We start from the raw sequence: 21,638 nt of genomic DNA, 5'->3' as shown, positions 1-21,638 counted from the left end.
AAATAAGGCAAAAATAAATATAAAATATAAATAAAAACAAAACAAAACAAAAATTAAAAATAATAATATGATAAAAATAAAAGTATTACCCACTACGTACGGGGGCGGCTATTAGCAATCGAAATTCCTGCTGTCGTCCTCGACCGTAACAGAATTAACGAAGTGGACGTATCCAGCCAATGGGCTGCAACGGGACCTATTAATTTTTGGAGCTGTTTATAAGCCTGTGCTGTATTTTTTCCATAAGGCCTCCGGCGTTTATTATAATTGGATGGAAAAATGGATCCAAAAAGTGATATTTCCGTCCTTTATTATTGGCTGCGTTCGTTAACGTGTTTAACAGGTTTATATTACCGGAATCCTTATTAATTGCAACGATTTGCACGTCGTAATAATATTTGGATATTCCGTTAATAACGGCAAAATCCGCCCTAAGGCCGTTTTGGCCGGCACGGGTCCCGGAGCGAATGGGGGTTGTAAAAAGGTTTCCGGTATCGTTATGGCCGTTAAGGCTAGGGTTAGGAATATTTCCGTTATTTCCGTTATTTTCGTTGTTTAAATCGGGTTCGATTCCGACTCGGAAACCATCGTTCGGAACCAACAACCTACGGCTTGGCAGTTGTTTTTCCATTTCAATCGCAGGATAAAGTAACGCAGCGCAGCGTAATGGATCTTGGATGTAATAAATGGTTATCATAAGTGGCCGACAACTGCCCCGCGTGCCCCAATCGTATGCAGCATCAACCATACTTGAAGTTGGCCCTTTGAAACAAAAAAATGCAGGGTAGGGGTGTTACGGAGTGGCGTGCCTGGGCGACTGCCAACCGTGACTAGCTCCACCTCACGTGACAAGGCGCCAGGGTGAGTTTGTTATTTGCTCGCTTAGGCGCGCGTGTACGCGATTGGCACTGCGTGCCTTTTTTCTTCCTTTATACTTAGCTTTAGATCTTCGAATAGAATCGCCCCTATATTGCAGCCTTGTCTCTTTGGGATCGCTTTCGTGACATAATCCCATTATCATTTTACGCGAGTTTATATAAGTGTAAAAATTTCTTAATTTAAGTATTCCTGAGCCTATTTCTTAGCGGTTAATCCATAAAATTATCCACGGATATGTAAATAATTATAAGCTTTCCGCTTTTATTATCATAATGTTGTAGAAAATTTCCGAACCATTTTTTATTACTAATTTTTTGATTGGTAAGTCGTTGTTATAATTATTAGTAACCGGCCCGTCCTTTATAAATACTCAAAACTTAATTTAAACTTTAATTAAACGACGATATCACACGTTTAATTTCGAACGTTGAATTATTTAACGATTTTGCGGGCTCCAACATTATTTCCTTCAAAAACGTTTTATTTACAGATAACGCTTTTTTCAACGACGAAAAAATTGCAAACCCGTCCTTCAATAAGCCGGAGGAGGATAATACTAAGTTTTTAATTTAATATACTAATATTTATTAGGTTACAAACTAATATGGGATGGTTACAAAAATGTTCATATTTTTTCCAATTTCGCGTTATTTTTAATTGATCAAATTCCCAATATTTATTTATGGCCATATGCGGGCAAATACGTTTATTTACCCTAATATAAACGCAGAACAACAAATGCCTTTGCTGTCGATTTTCTTTCCGTGAACGTCCTCTTTATATAAGCCCGCGGGTTATCCAATCCGGGTCAAGCCCGCGAGCCCGTGGGCCCCCATTAACCCGCCCAAAAAAACCCATGGGCTCTCACGGGCCCCCAGATTATACCTACGGGTCAGTGCGTCGGGCCGCCCCCCCAGCTTTTCGGCCTTTGGCAGGCCTTACATTAGAGATCAAACCATCATCCCTTTCACTTGCTCATGTTCCCTCTGAAATAGTGTCAAGTTGAAAATATTCGTCGTTTCTTGGTATCCTTTCTCTGTCTGGTTTTCCATTCGCTAGTGCATAACATATCTCCCGGATTTTGCATAATGCAATGTAAATTCTCCATATCTGGATATTGGACTTGGAGTCCGACCGAATGATGTGCGCTTAAAGCCTCCCACCATCAACAGGGTCTTTAATTGAACTGCGCATTTAACGATTACGCCAAGTCCTTCGCGGTTGAGATGACTAAATGGAGACGCAATGAACCGCCGCAAATCTGACCTGGAGCGTGCTCTCATGCAGGCCAAATATTGATGCCGAACAATTGAAAATACAGAGAAACCTTGAGACCTAGGCGGGGTTCTCGAGTCAAGTGTAGCACTTGTCTACAGTAGGAACTTGGACGCTGTAAAGCGTACGTGACCAGAGACTATTGACGAAAAAGCCAACAGGCTAAAAGAGAAGCCGCTTTTGATGCTTACACCCTGGCCACATACCATGCCGTCTGTGGGCTGGATAACACCACATGTCTCGTTGACGCTCTGCGAGGCGCCAAAGGAAAATTCGTTGTTGAAACGGGGGCGGGCGGTCAGACCAGCATTGAGCTCCACTACTCCAGACAACATTTCGATGGCAAGCTGGAAGGTGACATCGATCCAGGTGTCAGCCTTTGCCATAGCTTTCTGCGAAAGGTTCAGCTGGACGTTTTGTACAGGCTGCCAGGGCTGAGCCGTGGTTTTGCTCATATCGAGGAGATCCCGCCCATTTAGCCAAAGCCACAGATTTTTGGCGCCGCGCACTAAGCGACGACAAAAGTCATGTCGCCTGGGGTGTCGATACTAAAGATCCGTCTCTGTCCTTGTTCCAGCCCGCCAAGTTTGTCAAGCGTGCCATGACTCTAGGCGGCGACTCGGCCGGCTGGGCGTACCCGCTTGGCGCCACGAGCTTCGGGGCCCACTTATTTGCTCTGCAGCTACTTTTGGCACTGCGAAAGGGCAATAGCACAAATACCCTGCTTATCCCCGCAACCTGCCGCAACCCACGGTTCGGCGAGCAGGATATGTATGGTTCCTTTGCGAACACGCTACCCGTACCACTGGAGCTCCGTCATGACCAAGACATACGCGAAAACTTGGCACGCTTTAACCGCACCCTGGGTGGCGTTCTCAGCTATGCCCATATTCCTAGTCAGATGATTATGGACATGTCTGGTCGTAAATTTGAGCAATTCGACATGATGTTCGTATACCACGAGTCATGTGCTCCGTCCGAAAGTAGTATACGGACGGAGCCAAAACGGCGCCCTAAGCTTGAGAGGGCTATGGAGATGTTACCTGCGTCGCCGCCCACGACGGCGAAGTTTCCTGTGACACTCAACCTAAACAAGGTGTTTAACTCGGAGGAATGCACGACATTGATGCAGATATATGTCGAATACAACCCAGGTCTGGTAGATGAGGCAAGCGCCGCTTTGTTCTGTCGGCAGTTCGAGCGGCTGCTTGGGCTTCTGAACGGCAGGAACACGGCGGCCCTCTCAATCAGCAGTCTGTCAGCGGTGCTTGACGATGCGTCCTCGCCAGCAGTGCCCCCTCATTTCCATGGTCGGGTAGATGAAACGTTTGCAAGGGAAAATTTCATCGATGTGCAGATTCTCGAGCAGGCAGAGAGCACACCGGAAGCTCTGGCGGCGGTTTTCGAGAATGATGTGGCCAGGGCGACATACCGGGAACTCGCAGACATGGTTTACAACGTATGCCACATTATATCCTCTGCTAAGGGAGGCATTGCACATTGCACGTCCCTGCGTGGCAAACGGATTGCAGTCGTGGGCGATGTTTCAATTGAGCGGCTAGCCGTCCTGATTGCCGTTATGAGTTTGGGAGCGGCTTACATCCCTATCGACCTAGCAAACCCTCTCGACTGGAACAAGACAATTGTAAAAGATTGCGATCCATGCTGCATGTTATTCATGCCGGAGGAAGCAGGGTCCGAGCGGGAAGATTCCAGCGCCAACCTCTGGTCTTACATGGGAGAGTCTGTCCCCATATGTACCCGCGTCCGCATCCCAGCTGGGCTCCACGCTTATGGGCCTTTCGAGAATAGAAACATGTTTCCGGTCCAGGATCGTTCTGACAACGACGTAGCATACGTTCTTTATACCTCAGGCTCAACAGGCGTCCCCAAAGGCGTGCCAATCAAGCATGGTGGACTTAAGAATTCGGTGGCTGAACACCGGCGCTGTTGCATGTTTTCAACAGCAACCCGGCTTCTAGGAGTCGCCCCTTGGACCTTTGACGTCTCGGTGGTGGATATGTTCGGCCCGTTAAGCATCGGGGCGCAGCTTGTTCTGGGTCGTCGCGATTATATTCTTTCGGACCTCACTGGCGTGGTACGATACCATTCCATTTCCCATATTAGCACGACGCCGACCGTTGCATCTCTGCTCGACCCGAACGAGGTGCCCACTATTAAATCACTCGCATTAGGAGGCGAACCCATGACAAAAGCAACTCGTGACACGTGGGCGCCTCGAATTATGCTGTTGAACGTCTACGGCCCGACCGAGGCAACGGTTGACGTTATCACGCGACGCTGCTATCCCGATACACCCGTTTCCAATATCGGTCGCCCTCTGGCCAATGTACAAGCTTAAATTCTGGATGATTCGGCGGAATTGCAGCAGGTACCTGCGGGCGAGGTCGGACAACTCGCCCTGGGCGGCGTACAAGTGTCACCCGGCTATTTGCGGGATCCACCGGGCCGCTCGTGCCCTTTTGTCCAGCACATAAAATATGGCCCGTTATACCTAACGGGCGATCTTGCCAACTTCGAACCAGACGGTCGACGTCACATATTTCAGAGCAAGCTACCGAGTCGAGCAGGTAGAGACACTCTGACTTCTGGAGCCGATCGGTACTTGCAGCTGGTCGGGAATGTGTCTTTTGGAGTCATTTCCATGGAGTCAAAGCCTTTTCCACCTTGACATCGAATTCAGTGCCGGTCATCATATATTCGGTCTCGAGTCCAGCGACTGCGTTCAACAACGTTGGTGGCGGCTGGTTTAAAGTCCCGATTTTGACGAACGCTTCATTTTGAACCGTCTTGCCATAATCGTATTGTATAACGCCGCTTTCCCCAACATTGCGACTTCCAACGATTACGTGGCCGAGCCGTATATCGCATTACTGATTTGGCGCACCACCCCCTACCCCAACCATCAATCCGATGCGGACGTTAGGGAAGCTGTGGACCACGTTTTTAACCATTGTAGCGGCAGCAGCGATTCCGTCTTTTTTTTTTTAGGTATAACAGCAATAACAACGTGGTAGTCCCCCCTTATCCCGAAAGCATAGGTGTTGGTAATATTCTGTTGAACTGCTTTCGGGGGATCGTGTTTTTCATCGAGAAAACTGCAGGCGGCGGCGAACTCCGTGGGAATCGCACAGATGCAGCCAACAGTGTATGTTTTGGGATTAGACTTACTAATCATAATACATAACTAGGATTCATTAATAGTCAAACATAACAATGTTAAACGAAAGAAAATAATTTAGCATAAAGGATTTACGTCAAAATACTTTTATACAAAAGATTTAAATAAAAGTATTCTAATGCAAGAGATAAAAATACGAATAAGTTTATGCAAAAAGTATAAATAAAGGGATTTTAATGTAAAAACATAAATATAACTGCATTGAATATAAGCAGGATTATTATAGACGGAGTTATATATAGCAGAAAATAACATATACTATGTCATTAGGCGAAAAGAAACCTCTTTTATCACCCTATAAAAATGCGTGAGCTTTTATTAACCCAACTATTTTCAGGGAACAACACATATTTACCGTATATTAATTTTAATTTTGTACGAAAGCCTATCATTAAAAATAGGATTTTTACCCACACCACCAAAACATAAATTGAAAAATAAAAAGTATATAAATTATAATATTGCCCTACCGATCTGACAAAAACCTTTCTGGCAAAAGATCTCGATATGATAATTTGAAAATATCATTACTTTCCAATCTCAAAGTTTTATGCTTGTTTCTGTTCTTATTACAATGAAAATTGTTCATCTTTTCACGTTCGCCTTAACGTTGCGTACCCCCTGTTCGGCACCCCCCCTGTTCGGCACCCAAAAATAACAACACTTTTATTTTTATCCTCCAACTTCTATTATAAATATCTCGATGAATCTTTCACTTTTGGATTTACTTTTTTCTAATCTTGATTCTCCATTTTCCAATGAAGCAATATACTGAAAAACAGCTTATATCTGCAATTAACGACGTCAATAATGGCAATCCAATTGCAAAAACCTCCCGAAAATGGGGAATACCTAGGTCTACACTTCAAAGTCGACTTAAAGGTTCTCAAGCTTATAAAAAAGCACAAAACCCTTTTCAAAAGCTTTCTACGGAACAGGAAAAGCATTTGGCTGATTGGGTACTTACCCAAACAGCTTTAGGGCTTCCGCCAACGCATCAAGAATTACGCTTTTTTGCCGAACGAATTCTTCAAGCCGCCGGAGAGACAAAAGGCCTTGGAAAACGTTGGATAACTCGTTTTTTGGCTCGTTATCCAATCCTTAAGACCCAAAGGCCCCGTCGAATAGATAACGCCCGGGTTAATGGCGCTACTACGGAGGTAATTAAATCTTGGTGGCTTTATATTACGAACCCGGTTATTAACGCTATTAAACCGGAAAACCGTTGGAATATGGACGAAACCGGTATAATGGAAGGTAAAGGATCTAACGGCCTGGTATTAGGGCTTAACGGGATCCGGCCGTTGCAACGGAAAAAGCCCGGAACGCGGGGTTGGACGACTATAATCGAATGTATATCGGCTACGGGCGTTGCCCTCCCTCCCCTTGTTATATTTAAGGGAAAAAACGTACAACAACAATGGTTTCCGACGGATTTAAGCCTTTTCGATAATTGGAAATTTCACGCAACCGAAAACGGGTGGACAAATAACGAAACGGCTATCGAATGGTTAAAAAAAGTGTTTATTCCGTATACCCAACCTTTAACCCCTGAAAAGCGGTTATTAGTTTTGGATGGCCATGGATCACATATAACGGACGAATTTATGCTTCTTTGCTTGCAAAACAATATTCAACTCCTATATTTACCCCCTCATTCGTCACACGTTCTCCAACCATTGGATCTATCGGTTTTTGGGCCGTTAAAAGAAGCTTATCGACGTCAACTTGGATTTGTTAGCCAATTTTGCTGTTCAACAATTATTGGAAAACGAAATTTCCTACTTTGTTATCGAAAAGCCAGATTAAAAGCATTTATAGCAAAAACCATTCAATCTGGTTGGCGTACAACGGGGTTATGGCCGGTAAACTTGGTTAAACCACTTTTAAGCCCTTTTTTGTTAGAAAATAGCAATGCCAACGTTATAAAAGATAAAAACAACGGTTTGCAAAGGGATAAAACACCGGAAAGCCCAGCCCAAAAAATTAACGACCCGTCTTTACTTATTTGGAAAACCCCTAAAACGACCCGAGATGTCCGATTTCAACTGCAAAAACTTTCCCAATCCAACAAAACCAACGCTACTTCACGTCTTTTATTTGCAAAAGTCCAAAAAAGCTTCGAAGCTAAAGATACCCTTTTGGCTAGCGCCCAGCAAAAAATCAGCTTATTGGAAGCACAACTGGAGGCAATACGGCCGGTTAAAAGGAGGAGGGTGGTTCCGGATCCAAACGAGCTTTTGGTTAACAAACAGAACATTATTGGATTGCAGGAAAAGGATATAGAAAATTTGGAACCTTTAGCTGATGAAGAAGAGGTTAATGAACCGGAGAAGCGTGAAAACGATTGTATTTTTGTCCGTTGATAATTTTATATTTAAATCAGCTTATAAAAGTAGGCATTTCGTTGTTAGATTTTCAGGGTGCCGAACAGGGGGGGTGCCGAACAGGGGGTACGCAACGTTATGGGCCAATCTGGCTGGGACTGGTATTGCGAGTCCGGCCAAAAATTACGATACATGGATTGCACCAAATGGCAGGAAATATACGAATCAATATAAACATCTTTCAACCCAGGACGGCGGCCCGCTCGGATCCGTTGCTATACATATGATAGCAGTGAGAGATTGCGAAAAGAAATGTCAAAAAGAAGAAAAACACAGGTTTAAAAAGAGAAAAGAACTTAAAGATTATTGTTTTCAACGATGTCAAAACGCTGGATTATCTAACGCCGAGGTGCGCAGTCATCATGAATATTACTTATATGCACCGTACGGTTAAATTGGGGTTTTAATCTCGAGCGTGAAAAATCTTTAAGTGGGTTACGAGACCCGTTACGCGCTTCGCACGAGGGCATTAACGTGGATATGGTGGATCTAGAGTTCAGTTGCTCGTGGTAATGGGCTGTTAGGTCCAGTTAGCGTAACCTGTTTCTGAATACCAATGGTTGTTGCAAAATATAAGATAAGATTGGGGTTTTATTGGTAACAAATACATTTGGACGGTCGCTTTATACTCGTGAAAGGGCTTCTTTTAAAACAAGCTGTAATGCCGTAAACTCTAATGATTGCGTATTGGAACGTTGCAACGCAAGTGGCTGGACTTGCTTCAGTGCGGGTCGGTGTCTTAAGGAATAGGAGCATAGAAGGGTTAGTCTCAATCGTGTTATTATGCTGAAAAGTTTTTTTCCGCTAACGCACCCAATAATAAATGTGTTTTTGGACTTAGTGGAGGTTACTGTTACTTCTTTGGGGGCGATTTCTGTGGTATGCACCTGGGATTTGACCTGAAGTGGTTTTGCACCTTCTGAGCCTGCTTCCTCATTTTATGTTACCCAGTCGGCCGAATAGGCTGCGAGCTTGATTGCTTCGCTCCCTCTATTAGCAAGGATTTTGCTTATAGGGTACATATTTACTGTTAGTTTTCGGCGTCCCTGAGCCAGGAACTTACAGCGATGAATGAAACGGAGCATACAACCAAAGATAAGGAACCAATATATTCTTTTCGAGGCCATCCCTTTATAGCTAGGGTGGTGCAACATGCCACCAATAGCTTTACAAGTGTAAAAAATCATCTTTCAGGATACGAAGCAAACTTACCAAGTCTTGGATTATTTCTGTTTGCGCTGTTGGTGATATCGCATCTGGGGCTTAGGGAATTGCTGTAATATCAATGTCATACCCAAGCAGAAACGGCGTAGTACATACGGCGTTTGCCCAGAGATGACATTGTCCCGCCTGTTTTCATGTAACCTTAGATTAACGACTACATTGCCCCTCGGTCATTAAACGAGCGGAGCAGCTGTGTGCTCCAAATTCGAGACAGGTGTTGGAATAGAGGGAATCGCGGTCAATTCAACAATAGAGCGATGATCCACGTGCAATACCCCACAGGCCAATTGCACGTGACCCACCCGCCCAATTGCGGGTATAAGACGGAAGGACGTTCAGAAGCTCACTTCTAGACAGTTGAGAGAACATTGACAATCAATGTATCTTTACATACGTATAACAACGTTCTGTTGATCGATCGACATTACGAAAGGCCTATTAACAACAGGCGTTGTAGTTCGGCAAGACGGCCAGCAGGAAAACACTACCTTTCGGTGATAACCGGAATCTTCCCCTTTTTTGTACCCAATTAATCCTTTAGCTTGACAAAGAGAGGCCATGTAGTCCCTTGAGGCCCAGGCTAGATGGCAGGCGGGTAACACCAGACACGACGGGGACATACATCCACGGCGGCGATAGTAATAGATCCAATGCTGAGCGGCATAAGACGCCAATAGGTCTTGTGAAGAACAGCCCTCGTCTCGGACGGAATCTGGTTTGCTCATTCATCTGCGTGCTGGCGGATGTAGGCCGCAGCCTTATCCTTTTGGATGCTGAGAGCAGGCTTGACGTCATGTAGGTCGACATCACTGTTTCTTTTCATTTTTATCGACAACAAAGAAGGTTGTGGTCTGTCAGCCAGCAAGCCGTGAGAGATTATAGAAGTAGCTGGATGATCAAAATCCGAATTTGATGATGGAAGAATAACGAAGATGGAGATGAGACTGGAGAGGGAACACCCCAAGCAAGGCTGACACTGAGGAGTGTATGAACAAGTGGAATGACTCCAAATGTTCTTGGTGTAACTTGGGTGGGTGAATTTGCACAACAGCTTGCCCAGTCCCGCCGACGCACCATTGGTGATGAAGAGGCGGTCGGGGCGAACTTTCCCGGCGCCTGGCCTATAGAAGCGCACCAGCCAAGCAGCAAGAGAGGTTCTGAAACATTGATGACCAGAATCGGGCCCATAGACGAGGCTCTGTGCGGCGGCATTAGGATCGAGTAGTACCGACTGGGCTGCTGCGGCCAAAGCCTCACAGGGGAAAAGGGATGGGCTAGGCCATCTGACTCCAAGAGAGATGTCCCCAGTTTAGCCTTGTATGCCTCCAGAGAGATTTATTGCGGTCTATAGCAACACATATTTCGAAGCGGGCTTACCCGAGCTGCAGGTTGATGAGCTTCCAAGACCATGGTATCGATCCAATTGTCACCCTGGCGGCCAGCGAGGGTATGTTTTGGATGAGTGGTAAGATTGGTATTCGACCTCACACAGGGGAACACAATACGATCATCGATATTAGTCTTCCGACACACGTCTTGACTCTTGAGCAGACAATGTTGCTATAGGGGGCGCCACTGCATGATTACCGATAACCACCTAGCGAACCATGGGCAATCCCAGCCCAGATAAAGCAATCGGTCTCCAGGCTCAGCAGTCGGGAGGCTCCGCTTGTCGGACAAATGTTGCCGCCGCAGTAATTACCAACTGCCATGGTCCCCTGGCCGATTTTTAATGTCTTATTAAGGTTGACTAATTTGGGCGGAAAATTCAAGCGAAAAAGTACCTAAGACGGACGCCGTTTATATGGGCTTAAACGTTGGGTAAATTTCTGAGTGTTACCTATATATCATGACCCACAATTAAACCCCTTGCCTTTCCAAAAATCGCCATATTTTGCATTGCCGATGTGAAAATCGGAAAAGCCCGCCTGGTTTGGAGTTAATCTCTGGTCGATATTTACAAGAAAACATACAGTGACGCGAGCCGATAGGGGGGTTACGACGCTGTTTGAAAAGAAATTCGCCGCTTGTTGACTGGGCCGAAATAGTGCCATTCGTTTTGCTGCCCGCCGAAAAATATATATTTAGCGGCTGTTTGTTCATGGACAGACATGCGAGTGGGTAGATCACGTGTACCGCCACGTAATCTCAGAACACGTAGCAAAAATTTCAACAAATCTCTGCGGAATGGTAAATAACTTCGTTGTAAATAAACAAATACCATGCATTAGGATACTGTTGATAGACCTTCGTACATCCATCGATCAACATAACGTTGTTACGGGTAAAAATGGTAGTATCTGCATATTCTATGAAATTGTCTAGAGGTGAGCTCCTGAACATCCTTCCCTCTTATACCCGCACTTTGTCAGGTCAGTCGCGTGCAGCAATTACGTGCAGCACTGCGCGTGAGTTGTCGCTCAAGTGATCAATTAAAAGTATAAGCCTTATCTTAACAGTTATATTGTTTTTTTAACAATCGCAGCGATCATACGACTGCTATTACTCGCAGCCATTTTTGGCACATTGTGCAAATAAGGCGTTAGTATCGGCGTGCGTTAGTCTTTGTTCGCGGGACAGCCTATACGATTGAATCAATTTGAATTAGTTAAAGTTTATTAACAGCGTTCAATAGCGGCGAAAAGGCAGTTAATCTTACCGTGCCACAGCGTACAGACCGTACGCGTCATGATCATGTATTTTTCTCGCTATTTTACCATCGTATCGAAAGATTAGTATAATTGAAATCCAGTTTTTATTGTATTACGTTTCATCAAAGGGCAGGCAAATTTACCTTTAGCACTAAGCGCCAACCTCAATATCATAGCGTCTTGGTATATAAGGGATGCGAAATTACCACTTGCTGGATGCGTAAAAAAAGGAGGACACAGGGCTATTGTGCCACTATTCAAGTAGCCGTCGATACTACCGCCTGGTACTGGTTCATCATTGCAACTGTTGTTGAAATCTTCACATGTTATAGTGAGTCTGTCTTTCGAATTTATGTTCGTTACTTGTTCGAGTCTGTGAAACTTTTGCCGAACATCATGAATTGTTTTGGGATCGTTGGCTAGATAAAATAGTTGAAACATCCGATTATCTTTAACTGCGTTTTTAAGGGCATGTTGTGTAAGGTCATAAGCCCTGCATTAAAGTTAGTTAAAAGGGGAGAAATTTAAGAGTTATAATCTGGTCTTACCCAGCGAGAGCGTTTTCGATCGTTTTTTTCTTGCTTTTGCGTACATCCGCTAAGATGAGCACGCACTGATGTAAAAGGCGGAGCACGTTTATCCAAAGCAAAGTTTCCAATATCCGATGCGTTTGCGAAGGTTAAAAGTCCGCTCATGGCGCAAAACACAAAGGTTGAAAAGGATCGCATGGTGAGTTATAAAAAACTATACAAAACTAATTGGTGCAGGGTTTGTAAAGTTTTTTTTTTTCTTTTTGGTTTTGGGGACCGATGATACTGTGATAATTTCGGAATAAAATAATAATCTAATTCATTCTTTTTATACTGGTGTGTATCTAATAACCCGACTTAAATGTTCTCTAAATTTAGAATTAAAACATAAAAACTTCGCATCGCTTTAATATTATTAGTTTATTACCATTTAATAAAGATTTGTTATATAAAAGGAAGGTTATTTTTAAGAGTAAACAGTATCCTAATGCAAGTTATATTTAGCAATATATACCGGTGGAAAATAGCAAGCCTTCCGCAAGACCCTGATAATTTTCCATCACTCCGCTGAAACAACATCAAGGTTTTCGAACCATCGTCGATATTTTGTACAATCTGCAATAAGTTTCGTTTTTTATGCGACATTCCCGGTGACAGCCACAGCAAGCGATGGCGTAGAGTTTTGTTGCCGGACGTAGGGACAGCTACCGGCGGACCTCTCCTGTTTCTAGACGATAGCGACGCAAAAGTCCCAACTCCTCTCTAGGGTTCGCGAGCCAAATATCGCTACGCTTTCCAAGGCGTGACATGCAAGCGCCTAAGGGAAACACCCAGCAGCAAAGGTACGTATCGGAATTCGTTTTCCAGAAAGTCTTCGGCGCATGGGCGTGCATGCAGCGCGCTAACTTTACTTAACCTCCATTTAAATCCTTGCGAGCGGCTAACCGACCACGACGACGTCGGGACAATCGGAACCTTTCCCATCAACAAACCCGATATGAGCGACCCAAATTTCGCGCTTATAAACCCAAATATATGAGAAATCAGTCGAAAACGTATGCGCACAATGGTCGCGCTTAATTCGCCCGAGCGTAGTCCGTTACTCTACATAAATGGGCGATAATAACCTGGTAAATCCCATCGCAGTAATCGAGCCGCAAATTGCTAAAAAAAAGCAAATTTTAAACTTTCGCCAAAGTATTTTTCACCAACAGCGACTGCGACACCGGTCACGCGCAGTTGATGGGCAGGGGGAGTTTTGGTGCCTCGGCCTAAGTGTCATTGGACCTAGCATTCAAGTGGTCGCCCAAGATATATTGGAATCGAGACCCTGTTGACGATGACCAAGCCATGCCCGATCAAAATGATGTGGAATCCCTGAGGGGCGCGTGGCAGGCTGTATGGAGTTCTGACAATTGGTTGATGGCAAGTTACCTGCATTAGTGCTTTGACCAGCGACTTTTCTCCATTCATCCAGACACGGGCATCATTCGCGCCTTCATAGTATCCTCACTGGAATACCACAGGAGCCATTTCTGTTATGCCGCCTGGGGTGGATAGGCGGTGCGGCTCCATACGACATGTGCTGCATCGAGAGTTTTGGCGCCATATGTCCCATGCTCAACGTCCCAGCACCAGTTATCAGCACCAAGTCTGACACCACGAAGCTGACTGTCAACCCTCCCGCCACGGTCTCTGGAGATGATAAAGTCCAGAGTCATTCGACTGCAAGCGCAAATTTGTCGGATGGCAGCTTTGATTATTCGGCAAAGTACAAGAGATCGGTGATGGAGCTCCCTTCTAGTCCGGCGTCTTCCCGTCCATCCATGAAAGACAAACACCAGGCACAGCTATAATGAGTTCCTAGTCCCGTACTCCTCGGGTAAACCTCGGACTAGCGACTAGAACTGGCGCTCTTCGACGACCATGGCGCACATCGAACCAAAGCATTGTTTGCTGTCAATCCTGCAGTATATTGATTTACCGTTAATGCGCTCAGGTAACTTTTGACAAGTGTTCCGTGCCACTTTTGGGCCACTCCATTTAATATCGGAGAGGCAATCTTGTCACCTCCTCTGGGCAGCCACTTTAGTGTCCTGTATAAAAGCAGCACACTAATGTATGGCAGGCGCTACCTAAAGTTAATTAATCGCTGTAAACACACCGATCCCTTTTTATACATTAAGGGCGGACAGGAACCGCTGGAGAAGAAACTTCTTTTGTTAGCCCGGGGTTGGACAGCAGCAGAGCCCCTCGAAAATGCCTTGGTGTATACGACTAACGCCTCCACTCTTGCTTGGCATAGGATAGCGAACCTACTACTCCTTAGGCAGCTTATTTCAATGACCAGTCGCAAATGGACACATAGGCGAATGAGAGTCTGCTTGTTGTTCTTTTTCGTGGACAGCACTAATCAACCAAGAAAAGAAAGATGAATGTTACACACCCTGGGCCTCTCAATTTTTGCACTAACACCGAGGGCTATCCGGACAGCCCTGAGGAGGATGATATCAGGAACTCAGGCCGACAATGCCTACACTAACGCATACGTGGAGGCAATGAACCGTACCCAATCTCAGGTATAGGAGCGTGTGCAACGTGCCAAACAAGTCTTTTGCATGGGTTACTTGTGCCAGACGCCAGCTGGGCACAATCGAGCTGCAACAAGCCTTGGCAGTTGAGCTGAAAAACTGGAGGATTTGATGAGAGGAACGTGGCCAGTATCGAAGATTTGGTCTTTATCTGACATACCTATCGTACAAGAAGCTCGCCAATAGGTATTGCAAAACTGACGAGGAGTTTGAAACGCGTCTCCAAGACCACGGTTTCTACGATTAACATTGGCCACCCCCTGACGGGCCCCTAAAAATATCTTCTCCGCCACTTTCACCTCGTATCGTTTTTTATAAATATCTCCACGAACTTTTCACTTTTGGATTCGGTTTTTTGACGCTTTTTTGCTTAAGCTCCCAATGAAATAATATACTGAAAATCAGCTTGTTACCACTATTTTTGACATAGACAATGGCCAATTGATCCACAAAACCTCCCGAAAATGGGGCATCCCTGGATTTACACTTCAACATCGATTAAAAGGTTCACAATTTTACAAAAAAGCTCAAAACCGCTCCAAAGGCTTTCGCCGGAGCAGGAATTTAGCTGATTGGGTATTAGCCCAAGCCGCTTTAGGGCTACCGCCAACGCATCAGGAATTACGTTTTTTGCAGAACGGATTCTTCAGGCTGCCGGAGAGATAGAGGGCCTTGGAAAACGTTGGATAACCCGGTTTCTGGCTCGTCATCCAATCCTTCAAACCGAAAGCCCCGTCGAATAAAGAACGCCCGGGTTAATGGCGCTACTACGGAGGTAATCAAATCTTGGTGGCAATATATTACAAACCCAGTTATTAACGTTATTAAACCGGGAAATCGGTGGAATATGGACGAAAACGGTATAATAGAAGGTAAAAGTTATAATGGCTTGGTATTAGGCCATAACGGAATGCGGTCGTTGCAACGAAAAGAGCCCGGAACACGGGGTTAGACGAGTATAATTGAATGCATATCGGCTACGGGGGTCGCTCTTCCTCCACTCGTTATATTTAAAAGAAAACACGTACAAAAACAATGGTTTCAACGGATTTAAAGCTTTTCGATAATTGGCATCTTCGCGCCACCGAAAACGGTTGGCCAAATAACGAAACCGCGATCGAATGGCTAAAAAGATGTTTATTCCGCATACCCAACCCGGCACCCCCGAAAAAAGATTATTAGTTTTCGACGGCCATGGATTACACGTTACGGACGATTTTATGTTTTTTTGCGTCCAAAATAATATTCAACTTCTATATTTAACCCCCTTATTCGTTACAAGTTTTTTAACCATTGGATTTATCGGTTTTTGGGCCGTTAAAAGAGGTTTATCGACGTTAATTTGGATTTATTAGCCAATTTTGCTGTTCGACGATTATTGGAAAACAAAATTTCCTATTTTGTTATCGAAAAGCCAGATCGAAAGTATTTATAGTAAAATTTTACCAATCTGATTGGCGTACGACGGGGTTATGGCCGGTGAACTTGGCCAAACCGCTTTTAAGCCCTTTTTTATTAGAAAATAGCAACGCCAACGTCGAAAAAGGTAAAAATAACGGCTTGTATAGGGAGAAAACACCGGAAAGCCCAATCCAAAAAAATTAACGACCCGTCTTTACTTATTTGAAAAACCCCTAAAACGACCCGAGATATTCGACTTCAACTACAGGAAATTTCCCAGTCCGAAAAAAGTAACGCCACTTCACGGCTTTTGTTTGCAAAAGTCCAAAAAAAGCTTCGAAACCAAGGATACCTTATTGGCTGAAGCCCAGCAAAAAATCAGTTTGTTAAAAGCCAAATTGGAGGCGGTACGGCCGGTTAAAAAGACAAGGGTAATTCCGGACCCCACGAGCTTTTGGTCAGCAAAAAAAAACGTTTTTGAAGCACAGGAAAATAATAGGGATTGTTTAGAAGATTGGAACGATGTAGAAGAGGTTAGCGAACCGGTAGAGCCTGACAATGATTGTGTTATTGTGCGTTGATAGTTTTACATTTAAATCGGTTTATAAAAGGGGTATTTCGTTATTACATTTTTCAAGGGGGCCGGACTTAGGGGGGTCGGAGATGTGGGGCCCAACGTTATAAAGTGGCCTCAGTGTCTCAAAGTCGTAGACGGTAAGGTTGCCCTTCGTATCGGCCCCGGCCCCGATTCTACCGTCGGGTGAAGATGACAAAACGAGCTCGTTTGCAAATGGTACTTTGCTAATGGCAGATCCTATGCTGGTGTCGTATAGAATCAAATCGCCGTTGTTGTGGGTTGCAGCAATACGATTTGCGTCGATGGCTGGGCTGAAGGCGAAGGCTCTCTCTGTAGAACCGCCAACCCTTGGCTCAACACCGTAACTCCTGGATCCCACCAAAGCCACAGCTAGGAGGGTGGTGTCTCAATCATAAAATGTCACCCCAATGTATATGGAGGAAACTGCCAATCTCTTCGCCCCCTTGAATATCCTATAATCTCACTCTCGCCGCTCCGGCAGTAGCCAGAATTACCCGTCTTCCGAAACCGTCAAGCGCCAGATGGGCTCCCCATGTCGGACAGTGTTACCTTCCTGGAAGACCAGATGATCGTGTAAAGAACAGGTTACCCGAACTTGATCGTCACAGTAGTTTTGGGAACACCCCATTTTCGGGCTGCTACGCGGATAATCGACCCCTGCTCCACTTCGGCGATAGTTTGGAAAATATCTTTTTCGGAACGACGTTTTATGGATGCAAATATATTAATTAAAGAAAAAAGCATGGTTTCAAATATAAAATTGGGATTGAAAGGTGCGAATGCGTCTATCGCGTTAACAACGCGGTATGGAGATTCGGGTAGCCAGAATGCGGGGGTGTTAATTTCAAATCCTTAAATTACATCCCTTACGCCGCCACTTTTCTCATTCCCTTAACCATTAACTCCCGCGTGGTTAGTAATATAGTTTAAAATAATTTGCTTCATCGCATTACAATAATATAAAACTTTAAACCAGTTCGGGCACTCCGTTACTAATTTAAAATCGAGGTAAGTGAATGAATTACGTACTAATATATATAATTATGTTTTTTTTAATTATGCAAGCTTACTCGCGGACGGGACGAGTAAAAAACATACCTTTTTATTTATACAAACTTACTCGTGGACAGGACGAATAAAAAAAATAGCTTATATATTTATGCAAGCTTACTCGCGGATGGGATGAATAGAAACCATATACAATAAGGGGTTGGCTAATTTATAAGCATACATAGGAAAGGTTCTTATTATGGTCCCGGGTGATAAAATCTTCGCAGCTCCCAATTACTTTAAGGGTTTTTATTTCGTTGTTTTATTTTTTATATTCAGAATTACAATTAAGCTTGGAAAATCTCCTTTTTAAAATTAAAAACTTTTAAAATGAAATGCAACAACATCATCCTCCCTTTTGCTTTGTTCTTTTTTTCGACCACTGTAACCGCCGGTGGCGGGTGGACTAACAAACAGTTTTACAACGACAAAGGCGAAAGAGAGGGCTCAATTTCAATTAAAAAGGGCTCGGAAGGCGATTTTAACTATGGCCCCAGTTATCCTGGAGGGCCTAATAGGATGGTACGGGTTCATGAAAACAACGGCAACATCCGCGGGATGCCCACGGGATATTCTCTAGGCCCTGATCATCAGCAAGATCAAACCGATCGTCAATATTATAACAGGCACGGATATCATGTTGGTGATGGACCCGCCGAATACGGAAATCACGGAGGCGGGCAATGGGGCGACGGATATTATGGACCGCCAGGCGAGTTTACACATGAGCACCGTGAACAGCGAGAAGAGGGCTGCAATATTATGTAACGAGTTATTGTTAGTCGAATTAGTGTTAGGTGTGAGGGATCACGCCCCCAGACCCACCCTTAGAAGGTTCTCCAACGTATGCCTGGCCGTGACAGGAACCACCTTTTCCTTTTCGCTGGCCGTATTACTTCTAATTTGGCTTCTGATAAGCTAAACTGTTGCTGAGTTTCAGCCAAAAGGATATCTTTGGCCTCGAAGTTTGTTTGGACTTTCGCAAATTGTTGAAATAATAATAACTTTTACACTTGAAGGGACATCCCGACATGAAGTAACGCGTGCGTGCCCATGGATGCCTTACAAGCAAGGCATTCAGGGGCCGCGCGAACCCCTTTTTGTTCGAAAACAGACTGCAAATAGTTTCCTTTGTTATTTTTAGGAGGTAGACAGGAATAATTGAATATGGCGATTGACATTGCTTCTTTGTTTCACTTTATTCTTACTTTAAGCTATTTTACTCGGTTGTTTTACTGGAAACGGAGTGGAGAGGTGTAATATATAAAACAGTTAAACCCAGTAATGCAATAAAAACCATACAGCAAATAGAATAAAAATAAATAAAGCAAATAACAAATAATAAATAACTTACCCAAAAACTTTTTAAATCCAATTACTAAATTAATTTACCTTGTATTTACCTTGGAGTGGTAGTTTACTGTGAGGATTAAGCCCCCGAATCTAACTTCGGAATCACCACTCGACCTACCAGCCACGCCGCTGGTAAGCACAACCACGCTGAGCCAGGGGTCCACTAACCCCTGATTTAAACGCGTCTCTTCAGCACGTCGTTGATTGCAATTCTTCTCTTCTCTTCACTTTGAAGTTTTCGCTAATAGCGCCTAATGCACAGAGGTTCTCCAATGTATGCCTGGCCATGACAGCAAATGCATTTTAAATGGCTAATGCTGCTCAACATGGTGGTTGATTATAACTGCCGATTTTTATATAGTTGATATGTGGAAATGCTGCTGTTGCGAATTCTGATATTTGTTGTTTTTGTTTTGACAAGGGAAAAATACAAATGAGATTTAAACGGGGCTTAAATTATATATAAGAATTTTATTTATTATTAAGTCGACCCGCCCCTTAATGGTCACCCCCCTTCACGGATACCCGGTCCACCCACACCCTCGTTTCGAAATTACGAACATGTTGCTAAATGTTTCAATCAATTTTAACTCTACAACGTCGCCGTTAGGCTTATTTTAAAACCGTTCACAGGATGGAGCAATATTCGGAATCAAATTTACTTCAAACCGTTCGGGTCGTCCTCGACGAGGGCTCAGTTGCAACAGCCGCCCAACAGAAAAATATCCTAACCATTAACGTGGATGTACAGTACCCTGGACAGGATAGTACCCTGGACACTTTTTGGCCCAGCACCATATTTCCATCGCAAGACGCGTTTTTTCCACCATTAACCATGGAATCATTAAATCGTGAAGCGCAAATTATTCTTGCGCTAAATGAACTTTAATCAAATAAAAAAGCAAGTATTAGGAAGGTTGCACTTATTTACAATGTGCCCAAATCAACCCTTTATACCAGAATGAAAGGCGTTACTTCTTTGGCCGACCGTCGGCCCAGCTCGCAAAAATTGACGGGAAGCGAAGAGGAGGTGATTGTCCAATATATATTGGACCTGGATTCCCGAGGATTTCCGCCCCAGATCGCTGACGTGGCCGCAATGGCCGACCAAATCCTCGCTGCGCGGAACGCGCGACAGGTCGGGACTCGCTGGGTGAATCGTTTCGTCCAACGACGTATAGAGTTAAAGACGCGTTTTTCTCGCGTTTACGATTTCCAAAGGGCTTTGTGCGAAGATCCTGACGCGTTAAACGCGTGGTTTCGATTAGTGGCCAATATGAAGGCCAAATACGGCATCCAAGATTGCGACACCTACAATTTCGACGAAACGGGCTTTATAATGGGCCAGATTTGCGGCCATATGGTCGTAACCGGGTCCGAAAGACGCGGAAAAAGCAAAAAAATACAACCCGGCAATCGAGAATGGGCGACTGCAGTTTGTTGTATTAGTGGCGACGGCTACGACGTGCCCCCATATCTCATCGTTAAAGGCGTCCACCATCTCGCGAATTGGTATACAGAAGGCGGTCTTCCCGCAACTTGGCGCATTAAAACTACCCCCAACGGATGGACAAACAACGAAACAGGCCTGGATTGGGTTCGGCATTTCGATCATCATACAAAATCGCGGACAAAAAGCGCATATCGGATGTTGGTACTCGATGGGCATGCTAGCCACCAATCGCCAGAATTCGAAAGTTATTGCAAAGATCACAATATTATTCCGCTTTGCCTGCCTGCTCATTCATCTCACTTTACCTAACCGCTTGACGTCGGAGTGTTTAGTGTGCTGAAGCGGGCGTACGGTTAAGAAATCAACGATTTTATCCGGGCCCACATCACTAATATCGGCAAAGTCGACTTCTTTTTGGCTTTTGCAGCGGCCTATAAAAAGTCTATAACAAAAGAAAATATGGCTGGGGGTTTTCGAGGAGCCGGGGTTATTCCCCATAACCCGGAAACGGTTATATTTAAACTGGATGTTAAATTACGGACGCCTTCACCCAAAGAGCCTACTTTTCCCACCACCGAGTCTTGGGTTTCTCAAACGCCCCATAACCCGACAGAAGCTATTTGTTAATTAACGCTTGTTAAATCTCGAATTAATCGTCATTAAAGCAGCTCTCCCACTCCAATTTTTGAAGCAGTAAAGCGATTGGCAAAAGGTATGGACGGAATGGCGCACCAAGTTACGCTTTTATCAGCAGAGGTCCGCAGCCTTCGGAAGGCCAACGAAGCGCTTAGTAAGCGACGGAGGGCCAAAAAAACACGTATTCGCGAAGGAGGGTCATTTATTATACAGGAGGTTCAAAATTTGTTACAGTTAAAGAATGCGGATAGTCCGGTACAGGAGGAAGAAGATACAAATGGGGAGGGGAAGAGTGCGCGACCGGTGACTAAACGACGGTGTGGCAATTGCGGCAATACAGGACATAATGCGCGCATGTGTCAGGAGGATGCAGAAATGTCTGATATATCTATTTCCGATTGTATTGAG

At 44.5% G+C, this 21,638-nt stretch overlaps 6 protein-coding genes across 6 annotated transcripts; 3 read left to right on the top strand and 3 right to left on the bottom strand.

Moving 5' to 3' along the window:
- Positions 1 to 199: 199 nt before the first annotated feature.
- Positions 200 to 631, bottom strand: PgNI_02591 (uncharacterized protein; the record flags this gene model as incomplete). Its single annotated transcript, XM_031122653.1, has 1 exon — positions 200 to 631. The coding sequence occupies one exon, from the start codon at positions 629 to 631 to the stop codon at positions 200 to 202; it is 432 nt and encodes a 143-aa protein (XP_030986491.1).
- A 1,618-nt stretch (positions 632 to 2,249) lies between these two features.
- Positions 2,250 to 2,609, bottom strand: PgNI_02590 (uncharacterized protein; the record flags this gene model as incomplete). Its single annotated transcript, XM_031122652.1, has 1 exon — positions 2,250 to 2,609. The coding sequence occupies one exon, from the start codon at positions 2,607 to 2,609 to the stop codon at positions 2,250 to 2,252; it is 360 nt and encodes a 119-aa protein (XP_030986492.1).
- On the top strand, positions 2,362 to 4,516 carry PgNI_02589 (uncharacterized protein; the record flags this gene model as incomplete). The annotated part of the gene is made up of 2 exons (XM_031122651.1): positions 2,362 to 2,508; positions 2,579 to 4,516. The coding sequence occupies 2 exons, from the start codon at positions 2,362 to 2,364 to the stop codon at positions 4,514 to 4,516; spliced, it is 2,085 nt and encodes a 694-aa protein (XP_030987778.1).
- Positions 4,517 to 9,688: 5,172 nt separating this feature from the next.
- On the bottom strand, positions 9,689 to 10,377 carry PgNI_02588 (uncharacterized protein; the record flags this gene model as incomplete). The annotated part of the gene is made up of 3 exons (XM_031122650.1): positions 9,689 to 9,751; positions 10,042 to 10,281; positions 10,345 to 10,377. The coding sequence occupies 3 exons, from the start codon at positions 10,375 to 10,377 to the stop codon at positions 9,689 to 9,691; spliced, it is 336 nt and encodes a 111-aa protein (XP_030987777.1).
- A 3,121-nt stretch (positions 10,378 to 13,498) lies between these two features.
- Positions 13,499 to 14,004, top strand: PgNI_02587 (uncharacterized protein; the record flags this gene model as incomplete). The annotated part of the gene is made up of 2 exons (XM_031122649.1): positions 13,499 to 13,590; positions 13,653 to 14,004. 2 exons carry the CDS (start codon positions 13,499 to 13,501, stop codon positions 14,002 to 14,004), a joined length of 444 nt encoding a protein of 147 aa, XP_030987776.1.
- A 4,114-nt stretch (positions 14,005 to 18,118) lies between these two features.
- On the top strand, positions 18,119 to 18,556 carry PgNI_02586 (uncharacterized protein; the record flags this gene model as incomplete). Its single annotated transcript, XM_031122648.1, has 1 exon — positions 18,119 to 18,556. The coding sequence occupies one exon, from the start codon at positions 18,119 to 18,121 to the stop codon at positions 18,554 to 18,556; it is 438 nt and encodes a 145-aa protein (XP_030987775.1).
- Between the last annotated feature and the right edge of the window lie 3,082 nt (positions 18,557 to 21,638).

This window comes from Pyricularia grisea (assembly GCF_004355905.1).
Source record: "Pyricularia grisea strain NI907 chromosome Unknown Pyricularia_grisea_NI907_Scaffold_1, whole genome shotgun sequence".
NCBI classification, from domain to species: domain Eukaryota; kingdom Fungi; phylum Ascomycota; class Sordariomycetes; order Magnaporthales; family Pyriculariaceae; genus Pyricularia; species Pyricularia grisea.
This window is presented reverse-complemented; position numbering and strand designations above follow the sequence as displayed.